Source organism: Condylostylus longicornis, unplaced genomic scaffold, assembly GCF_029603195.1.
Source record: "Condylostylus longicornis isolate FDR11 unplaced genomic scaffold, ASM2960319v2 ptg000011l, whole genome shotgun sequence".
NCBI lineage: Eukaryota > Metazoa > Arthropoda > Insecta > Diptera > Dolichopodidae > Condylostylus > Condylostylus longicornis.
In genome coordinates, this window is record NW_026577980.1 from 3,240,661 (window position 1) to 3,263,172 (window position 22,512).

General features: G+C 29.5%; 1 protein-coding gene across 1 annotated transcript in view; it reads right to left on the reverse strand.

Annotated features, from left to right (window-relative positions):
- LOC129619326 (craniofacial development protein 2-like) overlaps window positions 1-21,727 on the reverse strand; it is a 39,178-nt gene extending 17,451 nt beyond the window's left edge. The window contains exon 1 of the mRNA XM_055534566.1: window positions 21,650-21,727. Coding sequence (XP_055390541.1) covers window positions 21,650-21,727 — 78 coding nt within the window. The remainder of the gene's footprint in view (window positions 1-21,649) is intronic.
- Window positions 21,728-22,512: the final 785 nt, after the last annotated feature.

Below are 22,512 nucleotides of genomic sequence, written 5' to 3' on the forward strand. Positions count from 1 at the left end.
AGGGTGTCCGCAGGGTTTGGTTTTTTTGTCTCTCCCGTGGTCCATTGTAGTGGGTGATTTAATGGCTACTCTCAGGGGCTCCGGGGCACGTGTCTGGCGATACGCCGACGATGAAGTCTTCGTCGTACGGAGAAAATTTGAGAGCACTACTTCTGATCTTCCACAGCAAAATTTACGTGTTGTGGAGAGGTGGTGCGAAGGCGCTGGGTTAAGTATAAATTCAAGCAAGAGCACTTTGGTCGCCTTCACCAGACGCAGAAGCAGGATAGATTAACGAGCCCAATTCTGTTTGGTGAACGTATTAGTTACTCTAGGGAGGTGAAGTATCTGGGGGTAAAACTGGATGATCGTCTCTCCTGGAATACCCATATAGATAGAGTTATCGAGAAGGCTACGTCGGCCTTGTGGACGTGTAGGAGCTTCATCGGGGTGAGCTGGGGAATTAGTCCCAGAATAGCACTGTGGCTATACACGGCCCTTGCTAAGCCCATCGTCACCTACGCGTCGATTGTATGGTACTGTAAGGCTCAGTAGGCGAGTGTGCGGGCCAAGCTGGAAAAGCTACAGAGGCTGGCCTGCGTGGGACTGACCGGGGCAATGCGGACGGCTCCTACCGCTGCATTGGAGGTGATGATCGGGTTGCCGCCACTGCACCTCCATATATTGAAGGAAGCTCTGCTAGTGACTTACCGACTCTGTGGCGAGGGCAGGGCAGGCCTAAAGTTGGCCCACGGGACTCACAGAGATTTCATTGAGATCAATCCGATTCTAAGAATAACCATGTCGGATACCTGTCTGCCGCAGTACAACCTCGACCACAGGTACAGGGTTCTGTTTCCCTATCGATGGACGTGGGATCGGGGTGGCCCGGTACTTGAGTCGGGTTCGAGCATGTGGTATGCGGACGGGTCCAAAACGGAGTCGGGTGTGGGTTCGGGTGTATACGGTGTCCGCCCGGACACGCGTGTATATGCAACCCTTGACCCGTATTGCACGGTGTTCCAGGCCGAATACATGCAATAGAGATCTGTCTGAGAATCAATTTAGAAAGGGTGTATAGAAACCGCACCATCTATTTGTTCTCGGACAGCAGGGCTGCACTGCTGGCGCTTCTTTCAGCTCAGGTTACATCCAAACTGGTCTGGGGCTGCCTTGCTGCACTTATGGAATTAGCATCGGAGAACAGAGTAACGCTCATTTGGGTGCCGGGCCATAGTGGCCATGCGGGCAACGAAATTGCCGATGGGCTAGCGCGGAGGGGATCTGGGGCTGACTTTGTGCAGCTGCTGCCTTTCTGCGGTCTGCCTTCTTCCGCCGTGGGGGCCAGGCTTGCCTGACTGCTTGCGGCGGAATGCGACTGTCACTGGCGGGACACGAAAGGGTTCCGTCATACGAAGGTGTTTCTTTCGGCGTGCTACGGCTGATTCGTCGCGGAGTTGCTGGGGATGAGCAGGAGCCGGGTTCGCACTATTACGAATTTCTTCACCGGGCACTGCCCAGTGAAGTACCACCTGCATAGGCTAGGGAAGTCGGGCTCCACCCTGTGCAGATTTTGTGGGAGTGGCGATGGGACCACCATTCTCTGCGACTGTGGTTGGGACGGGGATATTATAGGCGGGAGCGTGGGAGATTACAATAACTCAAGAATGGCTGCGGTGGGTTGGGGGGTTACTCCTGTCCTACTCGGTTCCCTTGAAATCTACAATCAACAATCTACATAACACCAATGAATTGCTGTGCTTGACTATATTTTGTTTTTTTATTGCCAAATTGGAAATAATTACGAGCCAATTTTTAGAACAAAAAACAATACAAAGTATCGTGACAATTTCATATATGTAAAAAAGACCCGGGAAATAATAAAATTCCAGATATTTTTTGTGCCCTTGTTGTCAGAACCTCATTCTGCTTAATGACTTATGTATTGTATATCTTTTTTCTCTTTTTGTTATTTTGGCAAATTCTATTTTCCGATTGTTTTTTTTCATTTAAAACTATTTTTTTCATGTTTACTGAATCGGAATTAAATTATAAAATCTTTTTTCTTCCTTTTCATTTTTTACTTTATTGTTCTTTTGTTTCATTGATGAAATTTCGGACGAACAAGTGCTTTATTAAAGATGCTCCGATATATTTTTTAGTTTTATATAAAATTTTTAAATATTAGAAGAGAATAGGGTAGAAGAGAAGAGAGAACGTGTGAAAATTTTAAATTTGCGCTTTACTTTTCATCTTAACCCCACAAAAAATACTATGATAACTTCCTAAAACTATTCATTATTGTGTGCATTCCAAGGAAAATTCACCATATTACGAAGCACCTTGCCCTGGAAAGGCTGCATTTGCCTTATATGTGCTTGTCTACCATAACCCCATGGCTATATATCATACGTCCATATATGCTTTATCACTTGAACTTTATCAACACTTTGTGGTATGTTGTCAATTTAGAACTACGACCTAAGAACCAACAGTTTTCCTGTATTTGCTTTCTAGTTCTATTCTCTTCTCTTTGTCGTGTTCTTTCCATCATAGCTTGACATTAAAAGTCAAATATTTTGCTAAAAATATTTTGCTGTGTTTTAAATTAATGCTCTAGCGCCATTCAAAATTTAATTGTGATGGGTTCACTTTTTCAAATTTTTGTTTGGTTAATTTCAACAATCTATATATAATATTGAAAACAGCCTACATAATTCACGAAATAAACCATATATTAAAGAAAAAATATTCTATAAATCCTAACTGCATATTAAATTTCATCTTCTTTACATTCAATTTCATTTCTCAGTACCACGAAACCAAAACTATAATAATTACACAGAAAATATCATTTGTAAATTGCCTTATTTTTTTCCTTAAGTAAGGTATTTAATAAGATTTGAACTGAAAGTACATACATATATATTTACTATATAATATATAGAGAGAGCCATTATGATGACATAGAGTATGAATAAATATGTACATGATTGCTTTTAGTGAATACACGAATGAGTCAACCTTGAAATTATAATTTCTAATTTTTATGATACTTTATTGTTTTGTTACAAATATACCTTAAACCGCACGTAATAAGAGTAAGTAGTTAAGGTAGCCTTCAGGTTGATATTGTTAAAAAAAATATTATGTATCTCTTCTTTGTTTCCTCCTGATTACACCAATTTTTGTTATATTCGCAATAATTGCACGAAGAGCTATACAGCTACTACAGATTTCTATTCCTATACACTCATAATTTACTTTTATTGCGCAAAATTTTCTGTTTTTACCTGGTTTTGTATCCTTAATATAATTTATATAATATTTACTATAAATGTGATGGATAATAAATTCATATAAATGGGGCATCGAATTTGAAATTTTTGCAACATAAACAATGACAAAAAATCATTTTTTCCTCACTGAATCGCAGTATACGCAATATTTTTTTTAATATTCTTTTTGTTATTATATTGAGCATTGAATATAAATGTGAGCATAATATGAGTACACAAAATGAGGTATGCGAGTATATAAAAGGTTGGCACACATAACGCAGTAAAAGCTTTTTCGGACATAATGGAATAAAATAAATGTTGGAATAAAGAAAAGAGCAAACAAAACAAATATGGCAATTGTGGTTTTTTTTTTCATCATACAGCACAAAAAATATAAACGCAAAAGCAAAAAATATCCTGTCTTTTCAAAATACATGTACACAAACAAAAGAATATTATACCCAGGGGCGGATCTACCATATTTACAAAGAAAGCATTTGTAATGGGCGCCGGAAAACGGAGGCGGAATTTTTTTCATTACATGTTTTTGTTCAAAAATGCTTTTTCTTTTTATTTACAGCGTATAATGAACTGCGTATAGAGGCGCTATTCTTGCAAAGCGCGTGGGGCACCGAAAAAGCCAAGACGACGCGTCTGATTTAAACCATTTTATTCAAAAAAATTTCAAAACAAATATAATATGAGAGAAGAAAAATTGAAAATATGAAAAGAATATTTTAAGCACACGTGCTTTTTACAAAATACCATCGAAGCGAAAGAAACGCTATAATGAAAAGCTGATTTTACAATTTAAAATTGCTAACCTCGCATCCTGAATTTAATAGTAATGGTAATTTAAATTTAAAATTGAAATTTTTGTTTAATAAAGTTAAATGGAAATTGAATGGCACGCAATTTTGTTATGTGCTGTTTTGTTAATGCGTTTTTTTCTTCTCATATTCTTAAATTTTTCTTTTTATGCTTTATCCTTTTAAAAGTTACGTAATCTTTTCATAATTCACACCTAATGCAAATTAGAAATGTGTTTTCTGATTATAATTTTTTACAAAACCAATAATCGTTTTTAAAGGATAAAGGAATTATTATGATAATTTATGTTATGCGCCGCGCGAGTAATTATCAATGTCATAGAAATTTTGTTTAATTATATAGAATTATGCAAAATCTTCTCTTTTTATTTGTACATTTAATACTAATTAAAAAAGGATATGATTTTGAATTTTGCATTTCTGTACACATTAAATAATGTTTGTGGTCAAATAAGTGTTCTACAACTATATATAAGATTATAAAACCACTCATATTCATTGTAATTACATAGTATAATTTTATGCTTCTGTACTCAGTATTAGTCATTATTTTAAATTATTGAAAGAGAATTTATAATTTCATATATGAAAGTTTATGTATAAAATTTACGTGTGGGGCAACCTCAAAAATATTGTAAAATAATTTTATTGGAAAAAAGTTTAGAGTGTACCGCATTTTATTGAGTTACGAGTAATTATTAGTTTAATTGAATCAAATATCATCTGAAATTTCAATATCAATTTGGTTTCTTAAATAAAACGTCCAATTGCTTGGCCTTGTTCAATAAACTTGGCCATCTCCTTTTGTAGAGCATTTTGACGACTTTGATCTGATTATAGAGAATTATAAACGACTTCAGTGCAGACTGATTGAGAACGCAAACTTGTACTTTTGCATTCGTTGTACTCGGACTATCAGTCCAAAGCTAGAATTTTTACCAGGAAGGCACTGAGTCCATCAGGGAATCTATAACCGACTTAGAAATTAGGGCGGTTATTTTCACATCATGCTAAACTCGTCTTTTGATATCAACACATCACTGCTGTCGGTCAGAGTCAGCCAAATCCTTCTGCAGCACAGATTTCTTTCAAGCGAGTAGTTTCCTTGGCTAATATACATCCAAAAATTAATCATAAACTAAAATATTGGACTTTTATCATACACTGTCCATATATTGTACTTACAATTTATGTAAACTTAAAGCCTTTATGGTCCTAAAAATTATGACCTATACTATTAACAAAAAATTTTTGTTTTGCAACTTAACCACCCATTGTGATAAAAAAAAATCTAATTTTCACCATATCTTTGGGAATAATCTGAAAATGTACTTTATTAGTTTTCTTTTATGCACACATACACTTAACAAAAACATGTTTTTATTAATTTTGAAAAAAAATTTCAAAATATCAAATGGGATGTAAAATAAGGATCAGCAGAAAGGATAATCGTAATAAATTTGATGTTGGTGAGTAATTTTTTCATTTCTCATTTTGTTTGTTAACATTTACTCTTCATATAATTTTACTTGTAATTTAAGATTTTTTTAAGAACTTTGAAATTTTAAGAGAAAAAAAGGAGGAGGAATAGTATTGTAGAAGTAATTTGCTTAGATCATCAGATATTTTAAATTACCGCTACAATTTTTATACAAACACTCAAATCATCACAATCAAAATTATTATTCCATCAATTCAAATTATCCTAGCAACATTTTCAATTAAATTCATTTACCAAAGCTTGTGATCTCTTAACAATAAACAGGTGAGTTAAAGTGGTGATATTATAAGTGAGTTAAAATAGGTGATATAAGATTTGTGTGAGAGGAATAAATCAATTAATCTAATTGGTAAAGCAAAATATATGCTGGAAATCGATTGTAGTTGGGTTCGTGCTATTGTCCGATATAAATCTATATTTTCTTCCTCACTCGGCATTGTCATTTTTATGTAGATTCTTCCGGGACGATGAGGACACGGTTTTCCCCATACATACATATTCTGTTTCCCTGCCCTGCTCTGGTCGTCAGAAGATGCATATGGTTTGGACGGGACTTTCTCAGTGCTGAGGAGCTCACATCAAACTATCAGGGGAATATTTCCGGGTATTTACTTGGAACCGGGTTGAGGAAGGATATGGGAAGGCTACAATTAGCCATGGCTGGCTACGGTGTATTTAAATTTATGTATTCAAATTTATTTTATTTAGATTTTTGTTAGAAATTTCAAATTTTTTTTTTAATATTCAACAATTTATCGATTTTATTTCTGTAATTTTATTATAACAGAATATTTATGAATTTTCCTCCCATATAAATTTTAAACTAATTTTCCCTTACTTATTTGATATTCATTGCCCATGTAGCTTTTACATTTGAAATTCAATTTGTCTGGAAAATTTTTGAATTCCTCTTGCAACGTAAAGTATGTTTAATTATAACTTTTATTCATACATACGTGCCATTCTGCTTCTACAACTAAAGTGTTCTTTGATAAATGACTTCCTTACCTCATATCATACTCTTTATTATATTTGGAATTCATATACAAAAAAATATAATTGCGTATACTATAAAAATACTTCAATTGCTATTTTTATTTCAAAATTTTCTTCTATGTCTACTATATTATAGAGCTACTCTATAACTTATATAGACCTTTTTGTATTAGGTTACACGTAATGATAGTTGACTCTTAATATCTCTAAAACAAAAAGGAAAACGCATTGACTAAAATAAAAAGCATATATAAAAATATTTTTGTATTATTCTTTTTCAAGTCTAAATTTAGTCCCCGTCAGCATACTGACATCATACTGCGCTATAACATTTTTTTACAATTTTCTTTTTTAGTTTTTTATTTATATTTTTCCAGCTTTTACGAGTACTACTATACTCTATATTCTTTTCCATTTCTGTTCTAAATTTTTTCAATTTTTTATTTCTTCTATTTATTTTTTACTTCTTCTTCTTGTTCTATTGGTATGGTACGAGAAATTAAGCAGAAAAAAAGAGCAAAATACAAAAAAATATGACAATATGAAACCGAAACGAAATAACCTCAAAGTATGTATAAAAAAAACGAAGAAAAAATTATTTGAACCAATAAAACGTACATTGAAAAACGTACCCTATAAAATTTCCACAAAAAAAAACAGAAGAAGAACATTACCATTAGAGGGAAAATGGGACAAACCAAAAAAACAAAGAACCAAAGTGAAAAATATATAAATTTATTTTTTTCTTTTGGTATTTTTATTCCTTTTTGTTTTATATATGTATGTGAATGGCTATGTGGCGCGGCACAAAAAAAAATAAACTTTGAATACCATAACATCATTACCATTGTTATCAACATCATCAACAACAGGAACAACAACAACAATAATAATAAAAACCCAATGATACACCAATAACAAAAAAAAACAAAATATTCGAATAACTTGAATTCTGTTATACAATCATAAAGCAGAGGATCTGTATATAAAAATTAATGAATTCGCAATATGTGGAATATTGACTACGAGTACTTGAAAAATATTTCATGTCTAATAAGAGCATTGAATAGATACATGTATTTGGGTTTGATTATATAGAATCTGGCATTCGGTTATAAGGATATAAAGATAAAGAGTAGTTTAATTCAATTTGAGTTCGTCTTATACCCTGTCAAGTATTACATTAGACCAAAAAGTAAACCCATCAGTTATTTTCAAATTTACAAACCTTTCTCCACGAAATTCGACTACTATCAGACTACTGATACTAACTAATTTAACATACAAATTTCAATAATTTCGCCAAGGAAACACCCGATTGTTCTTCCAGCCCACTACAGAAAAATTCACATAATATTTACTTTCTCATCAAAAACGAAAATCGCAGAGAATGTCCTGAATAATTCCGTATAGCGGGCCACGGTCGATCATTAGAAGGCGGAGCTGATATCTGCCACTCTGCTTGAAAGAGGACGAAGCTGTGGAACACGGAAAGCTCGGCGGTAGCTCGTCTACAACTGAGATGCTTCGGAAGTATCGCTCAATACAGTGCAAATGTAGGTGGCGGTGGGTATATTAAAAGATCGTACGGGTCGACGATTGAAGGGTTTAAGGACTTCGGTCTCCGCTGAAAAAAAAACTATAAATATAATAATTTTACAACTTTAAATTTTCATTTTTAAAAAAAATTCTTTTTTAAAATAAATTTTTTAAGAAAATTTCGCTACAAAGCAACTTTATTGTATATATATATATATATATATCTATGTAATATATAATGCAACAAAATAAAAAATCAGCGTAATTTTATTCAATTTTATAAATTGATTGATTTTAGTGCTCTTCTAACTAATTTACATAATATTAAAAAATATTTAAATTTACAAAAATCCTTATAAATTTTTTTCACTTAAATAGAAATGTTCACCTAAAAGTATGCAATATTTTTCGAATATTTTTTTTGCATTTAAATGTATTCTCTTTATCACATAGCTACGTAGCTAGCTATTATATTTTCATGTACGTACATGAGTATCTACTTTTAACTGAATAAAATACTAAATTGAAAATGAGCCTCTTAAAACCACCTAATTTTATTACATACTTGTCATTCATCTACTTTATAAATTGTAAATATATTTTATTATATATAAGTACATTACGGATTATTTAAATAATAATATAAAAATATATATATATGTTTATATATGTATATATATATATATATATATATATATATATAACGGTAATAAAGAGCTATTCTCTTGCTTTATTCACGAACTTCTCCATAAAATATAAAGTATATAGGTATTTCGGGTAGGTTAGCTAAAAAAAAGTTCTTTCTCTAAAATACCGTTTATTTTTCCAAAAAAAAAATAAAAATATTCATTTTCTAGAATTTGCACGCACTCAATATAAAAATCAGTCAACAATATAACAATATTAGATTAAGAACAGAGAAAACAACAAAAAAAAAATACAAAAAAATATGAGTGGAAAAAAATAAAATAAGAGTGGATGAGAGTTAGAGGAAGATAGAGCGAGAGACTGAAAAAGAGGATTGGGGGCGGGAGGATGGAATTGACTGCGGAACGAAGTAGAATTATTGTAGAAATTAGTTTTTATTTTCAAGTATGGGTAAATGTTAAAATAAGTGTGTCGTGTCTTATCGAGAGTGACTTTATCATATTCCAAAAAAAAGAAGAGAAACGCAAAAAAAGAAACTTTTATATAGTTAAGCTCATTTTATACCTTCTTGATGAGAATATTGTTACGTGTAAATGCACATACATATACCTATACATATATGTATACGCATTTACTTCATTTGTTTCAATGTAACCTGTCCCGTGTTACAACGATAAAGAAGAGAAAATCAAAAGAAAAACAAAAAAAAAGAGAATATTTGAAAATTATTCGCAATTTTGATTTTCTTTATAGATTTTTTGTTTATTTTTGTTGTTGGGTTAAAGTTTATCCGTAGAGACGTGACTTATGCTAACGAGATTTTATTTTGTTTTTTTTTTTCGTTTTATTTTTTGTATTTTACATTCAATGTACATGTTTTTCATTTTTATTTTATTATAATTTTATTTTTGTTGTCTTTAAGGTATTTTCGTATTATGATTTTGTTGGGCTTGTTTTTTTTTATGTATTATTCAATATAGCGAAAATATTCTAACGATATACTTGCACTCTTATATAATAAAATTATTCTAGTTTCCGATTTATTATTACTCTATTCATATTATAGTTTGTCCAATTGCTCTTTTCAGTTATTCTTTGAATTTTATAAAAAAAAATAATTGACTTTGAATATTATTGAATTTTATGGTGAAGAATTTTTAAATTTGTTCAAAGGTCGAATAGTAATAGAGTAATAAAATAATAGTACCATTCTCCAAAAACTGTATTAGAAGTGATATTGCCATAATATTATAATCTGAAAATAGATAATTTTATTATAAGACTCAACATTGATCTAGCAATACTCTCGAAGTTTAACAATAAATTTTTATAAAAATGTGCATACATACATACCTATAAGGAAAATATTATTAATTCCCCCGACTTGAGGTATATCTGCATACGACGCATTAGACAACAAATTTGAAGTGCTACTTGACAGTTGAAGAAAGATTTTTGCATATGGTTACGTCATTATTATAAACTTTTTGCAAAAAATTCCGTTCGAACTAGTTTTCGAATTTCGAAAAAATTCAAACTTTCGAATTTCGGAAAAATTCAAACTTTCGAACCTTTGAAAAAATTCGAAATTTGAATATCGAAAAAAAACGAATTTTGAACTTCGAAAAAATTCGAACTTTTGAGTTTCGAAAAAATTTGAACTTTTGAGTTTCGAAAAAATTCGAACTTTTGAACTTCGAAAAAATTCGGATTCGAAAAATATTCAAATGTTCAAATTTCGAAAATTCGAACTTTCGAATTTTGAAAAAATCGAACTTTTGAATTTCTAAAAAATTTAAACTTTTGAACTTCGAAAAATATTTAAATTTTCGAATTTCGAAAAATATTTGAACTTTTGATTTTCGAAAAAATTCGAACTTTTGAATTTCGAAAAAATTCAAATTTTCGAACATCAAAAAATATTTAAATTTCGAAAAAAAATTAAATTTCGAAATTCCAAAAAAAAAAAAATCGAACAATTCCAATTAATTTAGAATTTCTAAATACAATAATTTCACATTTTGTTTAAAGCACAATATCAAGGTTAAATTTGTTTCAAGGATGAACAATTAAGTTTCTAAACTAAAAATACAGTAGTTCTCTAGTTGAGAAATTCGAAAAATTTGTAATGCAAATTTATTGCAATTTTATCTACTTCAATAAGGTCCTTTATAATTTCATATTTATTTAAAAAATCTTATTCACATATGAAAATCTTACATGAATATTTGGAAAATACTTTTTATCTACTTACAATAAAATAAAAGTAGAAAGACCCTTGAATAAAAATAACAAATTTATTTTATACACCATATTTGATAAATCAAATTAAAACGTGACAATTGAAATGAATATTTCTTGAGATTTGAAATCAAATTATACAATATGCAAAACTCTCAAATACACCATATTGAATTCACAATATCGAATTCCGAAATAAAATTTTTTACATATTTTTTAAGTAACAAGCAATAATTTGAATATTTATGAATATTTAAAAAACTAAAACATTTGAAATTTTTAATTAAATGCCTCTCATAAATTATTGAAAATATTTAAAAAAATATTGGTACGAGAAAATAAATTATAATTTTTGTAAAATTAAGAAGAAGGAGAAGGTCAATTTCTTTTTCTCTTATTTTTAGCAAATTATTATTGGATTTTAAGCGAATTATGTCTTCCAAATAAATTCGAAACTGTGAATGAGAAGAAGGAGGGGAAGATATAAAAACAAATTTATACGCCATATGGTATGTCGTGAATGCAGTCGACTAAATTAAGATCATATTGACAGAAACCGAAGCAAATGGAGGAAAGCGTCTTACCAAGGAGAACGTTACGCTGTCAACAGTTTTGGAAAAGAGTCTCAAAATTGCGATTTAAGTAAAATTGTGAAATTGAATAAAATTTTCAGAATAAGAATATTTTCTGTTCTCAAGTTCTTATAGGTACACATTCAATAAAATAATCAATCTTAGAGAATCTCTTCAGATTCAGATTTGACAAATATTTTCTGCTTAAAATTTGCTCATTACAATACAAAATTAATAATTCTATAAATAATAATAAGCAATAATGAGTAGCAATGTGTGAAGAAAAGTTGTGAATCTATAATCATATACTCTTTAAGAGGAAATTGTTATAACTTTCGATTTAATTTTTTTTAATATTAATACGCAATAAAATTATATAAAATCAGCATAATTTTTGGTTTATAGTAAATTTAATCGACAGTAAATTGATCGTTAGTAAATTGATTGAATTGATTCCGAGTAATTCCTGAGATTAACATTCAATTACTTTGCGATCAATTTACTAAAAGATTCTAACTAACTAACTAACTTTTTTTGTTAGTTAGTTACCATACTGGAAAACCACACTAAAAGAATTCATAAGAAGGTCGTCGAATTAATGGTGTTAGTCAATATAGTGTTTCTTACTATTAAGTTAGTAAGAAAAGTGTGTGTGTGTTGAAATTACAAAATACCCAATTATAAGTATGGAATAAACAAATTCATTAAAAATTTGATTAAAATACTTAAATTAGGCTTTTATCATTTTTTTTTTGTTGTAACTTTCGAATGTCCTGTTTTTTTGTGTACCAAAACAAAAGTATAAATACTTCAAAGCATGAACTTGTACCTGTTTAATAACATTAACATTTTACTATATATATACACACATATGTATATATATTTAAGTATATATACGTATATATATGTATACATGTATATATATCGTATCTTATTATATATATATAATAAGGTACGATATATATACATGTATCTATATATATCGTAAATATATATATATATATATATATATATATATATATATATATATATATACGTACAATATTATATAAAATTATACATAGCTACAAGTATGTACAAGATATATAATGAATATAATTGTATAAGCTTTAGGGCATAAGGATAATAGACTTGAAAATCATGTATATACTACATATATTTCTCATATATCATACTATATATACGATTTATTCGATTTATCCTTTTAAATTATAATTCTTCTTTACTCTCATTCATATATAAAACAAAGATAAAACTATATATACATTTCATATGCATATTATATGATTATGCTTTATTTTTGTTTTTTTGTATTTTAATAAGGACGAGAACCAATGACTGCGACATAAAGTCGATATTACGATTCATTAAATCAAAATACACATACCTATTTAGAATAGAATATAATACGACCATAAATATATATATATATATGTATATATATAAGGCAATGGAATCACATATATAGAGCAGCGAGGAGAGACAAATATTAATGATGAGAAACAGTATTGATGCAGAGAAAATATATGAAAAAGAAGTTAACATTGTATTAAAAACAAAAAAAGGATCTATGAGAAGGGAAAAAAAGTATAGAATAAATTTAAGAATACTTAAATTGATTTTCTTTTATTACATTCCTATATATAATATACAGGGTAGTTGAACGTTTGCATTGCAGAAGAGTGACACCATTTTGAGTTATCAAAGGAAAAAATTAGTAAACAAAAAAAACATTTGCAGTACGTAACATTTTCCGAAAACTCCTAAACCATAACTGGTAAGAAAAAGACTCATATACAAAATTTAAGCTCTGTTCACAAGGTTGCCAGTTATGCTCAAATAATAATCAAATCAAGAAAGCTGCATTGTTATACGTCACCTTTAATACTGGCGTTTTTGGAAAATTAAAAATTAAAAAATCAAATTTTTTCGAAATTTAAAGCCATGTGATTCCGAAATCTGAAGATTCATAATAAGGCAAATACTCTCAAATTTCCAAATCATATTTAATAATGTGCTCATCTGACACACGAAGTAAAAAAACCGGTCTCATGGACTTTGGAACCTAAATATTGTCTCAATACTCAAATTTTAACCTACTGATGAGGTATCTATTCAGTGGTATACAGCAATGCACATAATTGCGAGACAACCTGTAAACGGTATACAGATGCATATACATGTAATTTTGATTGTGAATTTATTCAGTTCGTGCTTTATAACTTTTTATTAGATAATTTTGTTTGTTTCTGATTTTTATTGATCGTATATAACAAAATCTGTTATATAATATGTATAAGAGATTTTGTTATATATATATATAATATTATAATATTAATAAGTTTTTAGAAAATTTTTTTTGGAAATTTTTAATATTACATTTTTTTTTTTATATTCATTGAGTTTATACATGCATAAGTAGTACACGTTTAAATATCTAGGGCAAAAATATTGATAACACTTGAATGAAATAATTTTGATTCAAAAATACTCGTATCAGAATTTTTGATAAACTTTCTTGTTATCTTTTATTCAGATTTTAATCAAAAAATATTATTAGATAAGTATATTTTTAGTGATCTATTTTAACTAAATTTCCGAAATTATTTTAGTTATAAATAATAAGATTTTCTATTTCAGATTATGTTCAATTCATTACTGAAGGATTTGGTGTATGTAAAAATGAAACAAGAATATACCAGTCTCAGTGGATCTCAGTATGAAAGCTGATGCTCAACCACTCACAACATCTTGTTCGTTATCAAAGTTGTTTATAATAGATTCTAGGCACTGCTATCGTATTAATAATAATCTTTAAATGCAAAACTGTCAAATGCGATATCACGTATTCATACTCTGTAACTATATTGTAGATTAACATTAGCATCACATAACTAACGTCATTATCATAAAGATAATAATTTTAAATAGTTTATTGCTATACAATACAGCCACCTCATTACTATTATATTGTAGTCCAGTACGGATACGACCTTAGAAACGATCAGGCATAATCCAGAGGATGTAGCGCCATACCACCAATTTTTTTTCCAAAAATTCTACTAATGTTGAAACATATTGAAACATGCATAGGAGGCATTTCAGTATTTTCGGTAATAATTGAACCAAAATTACATTATTTACAATAAAAACTCTTGTTTCAAGAGCATATTGCCCCCAACAACCAGCAATTGCGGTATTTAACTTTTATTTTTGCGTATACAATTGAATTTCTACACCAAGGACTGAAAAATGGAGACAGGATTGTCATATTCATGGAATTGGTAATTTTATTAAAGCTTTAATAATTAAAAGAAAAATTTACTTTAAATTACTTTTTATCCACACTTTCTGGACCGCCGATCATTAAATCTTGAAAAACAACCCGACCGTTTCTTTAAACTTTATAATTAGAAAAAAGGCCGGACAATATTTTTCTTTTATTTGAACTTTTTTCACCCATTCTATTCTGTCATACTAAAAAAAAATTTTTTTTGTTTTTGAAATTTACTTTTGTCAAAAGAATTTCAGATTGATCTGGTTTTTATAAAAAAAAAAAAAAGCTGGAGAAAATGAAGAAGAGAAAAAAAATACTAAAAATTCGCCCTTGAACTTTTTCAATGAATGTAAAAAAAAAATCTCGTTTTTTATTTTTATTGGAAAAGTAAAAATAATAATCGTAGTACATAAATAAAAAGCAAAATAAAAAAACTTTTTAAATAAATAAGAAAATTTAAAAAAAAAAAAACAAAAAAACAGCAATAAAAAAATATTTTTGTTTTTCTTAGCATAAATTAAGGCTGAAACGTAATTTTGATTTTGTTTTCATGTTTTCCATAATTTGATGGAATTTCAAAGAAATTATTTTTATTTTCCTATTTTTATAGCAATTAAGAAACAAATATTTTTAGCTTCTTAAAATGAAATTTTTAAAATTTTAGTTTATTACAAACTTTTTTCTTATTGTTCGATATTTGATAGAAGATTGATTTATTGAGGAGGATGAAAGTTGGTAAAAATATTAAAAAATCTTTTACAAATGCTCATTGTTCTTAGTTAATGTATAGTAGTAGCAGTAATGGTAGCAGTTGTAGTAGTAGAGACCCCGTCTGTCCACCTACGCGAAGACAGCCCGCAAGACAGCCGGCTACCCAATTCTCCGTATCTCGGTGTGACTGGGAACATGCATTCAACTTCCACATATTGAAAAGTGCATTCATTGCGTCCCTCTCCTACTACAGTTATATACAAAAAATCCTCAAAATCTTTTGTCTCCTAATGTTGTGCAATAATTTTGTCGTCTACTTTATTTGCTTTTGGAATTATTTTGATTCCATCCCTTCGATGGACAGTTCTGACGGTATACGAAAATCTACTTTATTCATTTTCGGAGGGCTGTAATCTGAAAAGGAGGGTAACAATCCAAAAAATTACTTACGTAAGATTGTATAATATACTAAAGAATTATCAGAGCCTTAGGGTGTGAATTTTCACAAGAGAACGAAATAATTTGCCAGTTTTTTCAATTGAAAAACAATAATTTCTTTTTTTCGTATTTTTATCCTGTTTCGTATGCAATGCAATATTAATAATCACATCCAATAGTTATGCAATACGTAAATAATTACAAGAAGATTAAAGTGAAACATTTCTTATATACGACAAGTGTAACGAGAACATGATTTCGAATAAAAACAAAGCTTAAACTTTATTATTATTGCTGTCATTTTATTGATTCTTATTGTAATTATTTTTATTTTCTTCTGTTATATTTTTTTTTATAAATAACAAACATAAATAAAATAAAATAACAATTTATATTGAACAAGAAAAAGCCCGAAAATTAAAAATTAGTTACATAAAAGTAGCATTAAAAGTGATGTAACTGTCAATGAATGTCACGTTTTCTTCCCGTTATTATCATTAAAAACAACCAACATATACACACAATGTACGTGTTCTTTCTTGTATTACAAGTATGTGTGTATATGTAGAAAAAAATGGAACAAACACAAAAAAAAAAAATGACATATGAAATAAAAATAAAGTTCCAAAATAATAAAAATAGGATTACAGAAAAAAAAACAAAATAAAAAAAAAATTGTAAAAAAAAAAGCCAAAAAGACTTTTTTCTTTGCTGCTTTTGCTTTTTTTTTAATTTGGTGTCCTTTTTGTCTTTTCTTCTTTTATAATTAAATTTTCAATTTTCTTATATTTTCTTTTTAGTTTTTAACAAAAGTTTATCGTTCGTTTTTCGAAAATTAATTATATAAACAAATAAAATATAGGAGGGTTGATTCGACTAACTTTTAGGTTTCTGTGTATTGAAGTAGTTTTAATATTAACTGTTTATTGGGTGGCCGCATCGGCAGGTCTAACGCACCTAAATTAGCACAAGTGTGCCGTTATGCGACTGACACTCCGTGACCACCATTAAGCGTAACATTACAGGTGACCTATCTCAGCCACCAGGTCCTTTTGAGAGATCTATTCCTAATTAAATCCCCATTACTACTCTTCGATATCTCAATCCATGTGATCAGTCTGGCTCCGCCCAAGGTCGCACTCTCGCAGATGTAATGAAAATGAGTCCCCTTCCTTTTCATCAACTGGCAGCAGCAGTATTGAGGAAAAATGCAAGCACAGCCATAGATAGGGCTTTCAACCTGCAGTCGATGCATGGTAGATAATATCCCGGAATCCAAAGAAATGTGGATGACAAATCCAAACTATGGCGAGCGCACACTCCCCGATATTAAATGTTAGTCGTTCTAGTTTTTGCTCGTCTGCTTTCCTTTGAAATTTATTTACAATTTCCCATTCAGTTAAAGGAAAATAATAAGATTGGCTCCCGATATTGGGGTCCAGGAACAAGGACGTTAAAATAGCAAATTAAATTTTATAGCAAAATTTTTCTTTTCACATATTTATCGAAATTGAAATATTTTTCAATATTTTATCTTTGAATGTGTGTTGAATGATGATATTACCACAACTATAATGAAGCTTAGTGTCCAGTTTATAAGAAGAGTGTTTAAATGGTATTACAAACGAAGGGTCGACTATACTATACTTCTAATGCATTTTCAACAAAAATGTACAAACAATTTTACAATTATAAAAACTATAAAAAAAAACAACAAATTACACGAAATTAAGAACTTAAACAATGAATGCTGTGTCCATGTTTTTACAATTTGGGTTAATAAAAAAAAAAATCCAATAAAATTCTACTAACATATTTTTCCATTATAATTCCCAAAGATGCACACGTACTTTATATAGTATATAAAATATAAGCAATACAATTTACAAGCGAAAATATAGCCGTCGCCATTTAAAATTGCTTTTCTTATTTCAATTCAATTTCCGATATTCATTTTTATATTTCAGTGTTTTTGCCTTAAAAAAAAAAAGAAATAAAGCAGATGTAAAGAACTTTTCTCTATAGAATCCTTTTTTTTTGTCATTTCCGGTTGCAAACAGACTTATAAAGCACTGAACAACAAATAAAGTGCAAAAAGAAAAAAAAATTATAGAAAAAGAAATGCGCTTTATTTTTTCATAAATAAAAAAATAAATTTTAAATTAAAATCGGGAATCGAAAAATGAACGAAAAAAAACTTTTGAATTTAATGTAGGAAAAGCAAACAAAATTTAATATTAAATAGAAAAAGGATTAAATTTATTCCAGCACGTTTAGATACATTAGGAAATTGTATTAAAAAGTTTTTTATAAACAAATAGAGAAAATAAATCGACGAACACAGAATTCCGCACAGATATTAAAATAGGGATTTGCATTTGGGCGAGATTCATTCGATATCAGAAAGAACAATTCATAATACGGCAAGAATTCGAAAAATATTTTTTGCTAAATTTTTAGGAAAATTAATTCCGTTCAGATTCAACCATAAGGAGTGATAATCAAACCAATGGGATCGGTATCCTATGGCTCTTCTCACCTTGACTCATAGGATCTTTTGTTATTAGCTTTATTTTTAAACCTCTGACAAATCTCTGCTACGTATTACGTCCATTGAAGTTCGTCAGGCATCAGAAAAGGCCAAAAATCCTCGACCAAAACATCATAACCTTTAATGGACCACAGACTAAAAACCGCATGATCGGCCGTTTTTGTACTATTCTAAGTATAGATAAGTCAAGGAGATTAGCTGCCTCCTCCGCTCCATGAAGAGCTTAAAATAATACTATTAAAGGACATAATAGCTTTCTTGTATTCACACCCTACATCAGATAGATATGTGAAATACATTTATGAAATATTTATTTGAATTGAGGACAACAACTGCACAAGCCAGAGAGATTTGTTGTCACCTTGCCTGAAAAAAAAGAAATCATAGTGCAATAATTAAATACAAATTTATCTAGCTTAAAATATAACAAACATACATACATACATAGATATTTCTTTTACGTAAATATTCTTAATTTAAATATGCCAAGGATATTCAAAATCACATGCATTTAATTTATATATATTTATACAATACGAAAATATTATTTGGCCTATTAACACAATTTATATAAATATTATGTACACAAGTATATACACATGTATATTTTCATTTTTTTTTTGCGTCATCAAAATCAAAATGATATTAATTAAGAAAAAGGAAAATTATATCATAAACCATACCTAGCATGAGACTCAGTTATTAAAACAAAATTATTTTTTAAATATACTAGTCTTGTACTATATATATATACATAAATCCTTGTGTTGCAGTATTTTAAGTGTATTTAAAAATAACATGATTCTCTGTTATATGTGTTATCCTTAATTCAATTTCATAATGATGTAATTTTTTTTTTTATTTAAACTTCTCGACTTTATAATTAAAAATGAAAAAAGTAAAAATAAATGTGTTGAAGAAGAAAAAGAAGAAATATGACGCTGATAACATGCTGAGTTGACTTCTCTCTACTTTCGGGTTTTTAATAAAAAAAACGAAAGTACCCCCACCTATGAGCATTTTTTCAAAGTTAATTATAATATGCAGAGAAAAGGAAATGACATTGAATTTAATACTTGTACTCTATACACACATGCTTGTGATTAAATCAAAATTAAAATTAAATTAAAAAAAAAAAAATTTGCTTGCAAAAGCAACTGCAATTTAAAGATATTCAATTATTACGTAGGTACACGTACAAGTCCTTTAAATATTCTTTTGTATTGTGAATTTATATATGAAAGTATATGAATGATAGCCATAATTATCTAATTTATATCTAATATAATATATAGTAGATTGAATTAAATTACCGGGTATTTATAACAATTGTTTTCTGTTTTTTTTTTTTTCAGGAAGAACACAATATTATAATTAAAATTGTAATAAGGACGATAATAATGGTTGCATGGAAAAATTAGAAAAATTATTTTTAAAAATTACCATCAATAACAATTATCATATCTAGTCACATTATAGTGCGGTATTTGATTCCAAGCTTCTTTGACGAAGTCACGAGGAAGCTGTATGTACACGGACAACCCAGGCACTTATGGTTTGCAGGGCCATCTCGGGCAGGTTGTGGGGCTGCTCCGCGTCTGTCATGTTGTGGATGTATACCATGATGGTCGTGCCGCTCCTGCCTTATGGAGCAGTGGCATGGGCAAGAAGGGTGGCTCTTGGTACGGCTAGAAAAAACCTGAAACGATTACAAAAACTCGCATGCGTCTGCATCACAGGGGCTGTGAGAACTTGTCCAACGGTGGTAATGGAGGTGATTTTGGGACTAACCCCTTTGCACCTCGTTGTGGAGATGGCAACGGGGGCTGCCATTTTCAGGTTGGGGAGAAATGGAGGCGGAATAATCGGAGTGAGAGATCGAGGTCGTCTTGTCGGGGAGGTTCCGCTCCTATCGATGCTTCGAGACGACATGGTAAAGAGGTACGAAAATAATTTTGCCTCGTTGCTGAGTAACAGAACGGACTGGGAGCGTGACTTTTCTGGTCGCCCAGTGGGAACACACGTTATCAGATGGCACGCAGATGGGTCAAAGACCAGTATTGGGATGGGTGCGGAGGTATTTGGGCCAAGAACCAAATTCTCCGAACCTATGTGAACTTTTCCGAGTGTGTTTCGGGCTGAGTTGCACGCAATCACTTTCGTCGATTTCGAAAAGACCTTCGATAATTTCAACTGAGATGAAACATGGCAATCCTTAGCAAATAAATTTATTCCAAACAAAATAAGATCGGCGACCGGAGTCAAATAAGGAGAGCAATATAGACGACGTTTTAAGACAATACACACAAAATCATGCAAGAAAAACTACATCATCTGGAGTAAAACTCCAGAAGAAAAAAACATTGTCGGCCTCCGAATGAATTGGAGTAACGGGAGGGAAGAGTGTAATTCGAAAATAAAAAAAGGGCAAAACCTATTTAATATTAAATGGCATTTTTTAACAATTTGTGTAGTAATTGCAAAAAAAAACAAAAAAGTTTTCCTTTTAACACATAAAACAAAAACAATAAAAAACGAAAAAATTCATAGTGTCAAAGTTTCCACAATAAAATTTCATTTTGTCTTGTTTTTTTTTTTATTAAACACTAAAAATATGTAAAACTCAACATAAAAAACAAGACAAACAAAAAAACAGGGAAAAATTAAACTATAAAAGTGGGAAGTCCTTTAGAATTCTTATTTAAATATTTTATTTTTTTTATGTTTTTCTTGTTTTTTTTTTTGTTTCAAAACTTTTGACATATACAAAACATTCCAAATATACTAAAAATGTGGAAAATTGTTTTGAATTGAAAAGCTCTTTGAGATGAAAATTTGTTTATTTTTTTTTTTTGTTCTTTTTTTTGTCAAAAAGGTTAAGTGAAAATCAAACAAAATAAAATGGAAGAAGTGTGCAAAAAAAAAAGAATATAAAAAATGAAATGAAAAAGAAAAGAAAATGTTCCGTTAACAAATAAAAACGTCATTGTTTGGTCGATACAAATACCGTTATTTAATTTTTGCTTCTCTTTTTGTTTTTTCTTGTTTTTGTTTTTTTTTATTTTGTGTGTCTTAACTTTATTACGAGCGTGTGGTTTTGTTTTGTTTTTATTTTATTGTTCTGTTGCTGTTGCTGTTTATTTAGTTTTGTGCGTGACTTCATTTTTTATACTCTAAAGTTAAATCAACTTTTTCACCCACTCTCTCTCTCTCTACTTCTCCTTCTGCCTCTTTCTCTTTCTAATTTATTTAAAAACAGATACCAATATCTCCTTGTATATGTAGCTCGATTAGATACCTAAGAAAGGGTTGTTAAAAGAACATGCGAAAGGGTTTTAAATTAAATATTTAATACTTACAACATAATTTAATATTGTTGAAAAAGTTCTAGAGGGTCACAATTAGTCTTAAGAAAACGAATAAAAAAGAAAACTGACAGAAAAATTGTAATGAAAAATATTTTTTTTTTATTGTCAAATTAATTAATATTGATGAAAGTTTTAGTTGAAAGAAAAGAAAAATAGAATTTCATTGTAAGAACGAAAACAAAAAATTTAACATTAAAACACTCAAAAATCGTTGTAATCTTTGTGACGCCTTAAAATAATATTTTGAATTTAAAAAAAAAATGCAGTTGAAAAAGGATAGCGTGATAAAAAATTGAAAATTTTTACTCTAGGATTTGGTGTTACGTGATGAAATTGGAATTTAAAATTTAAATTAAAAGGGAACTGATGTAAAAAGGGAACCAAGAGAAGATAGTAGCCGTATGCGATTACAATGAGTTTAGAAGCTATACGATAGTTTGTCGCGAAATATGAAAATTTCTTTAACTTTAATATTTTGACAGCAGTTCTGCCAAATGTTAAAGTTATTAAGTGATACATTTACAGATATTTTTCTTTATACTTGAAGAATTGAAGAGCTATAGTTTTCTTTTTCTCCTTT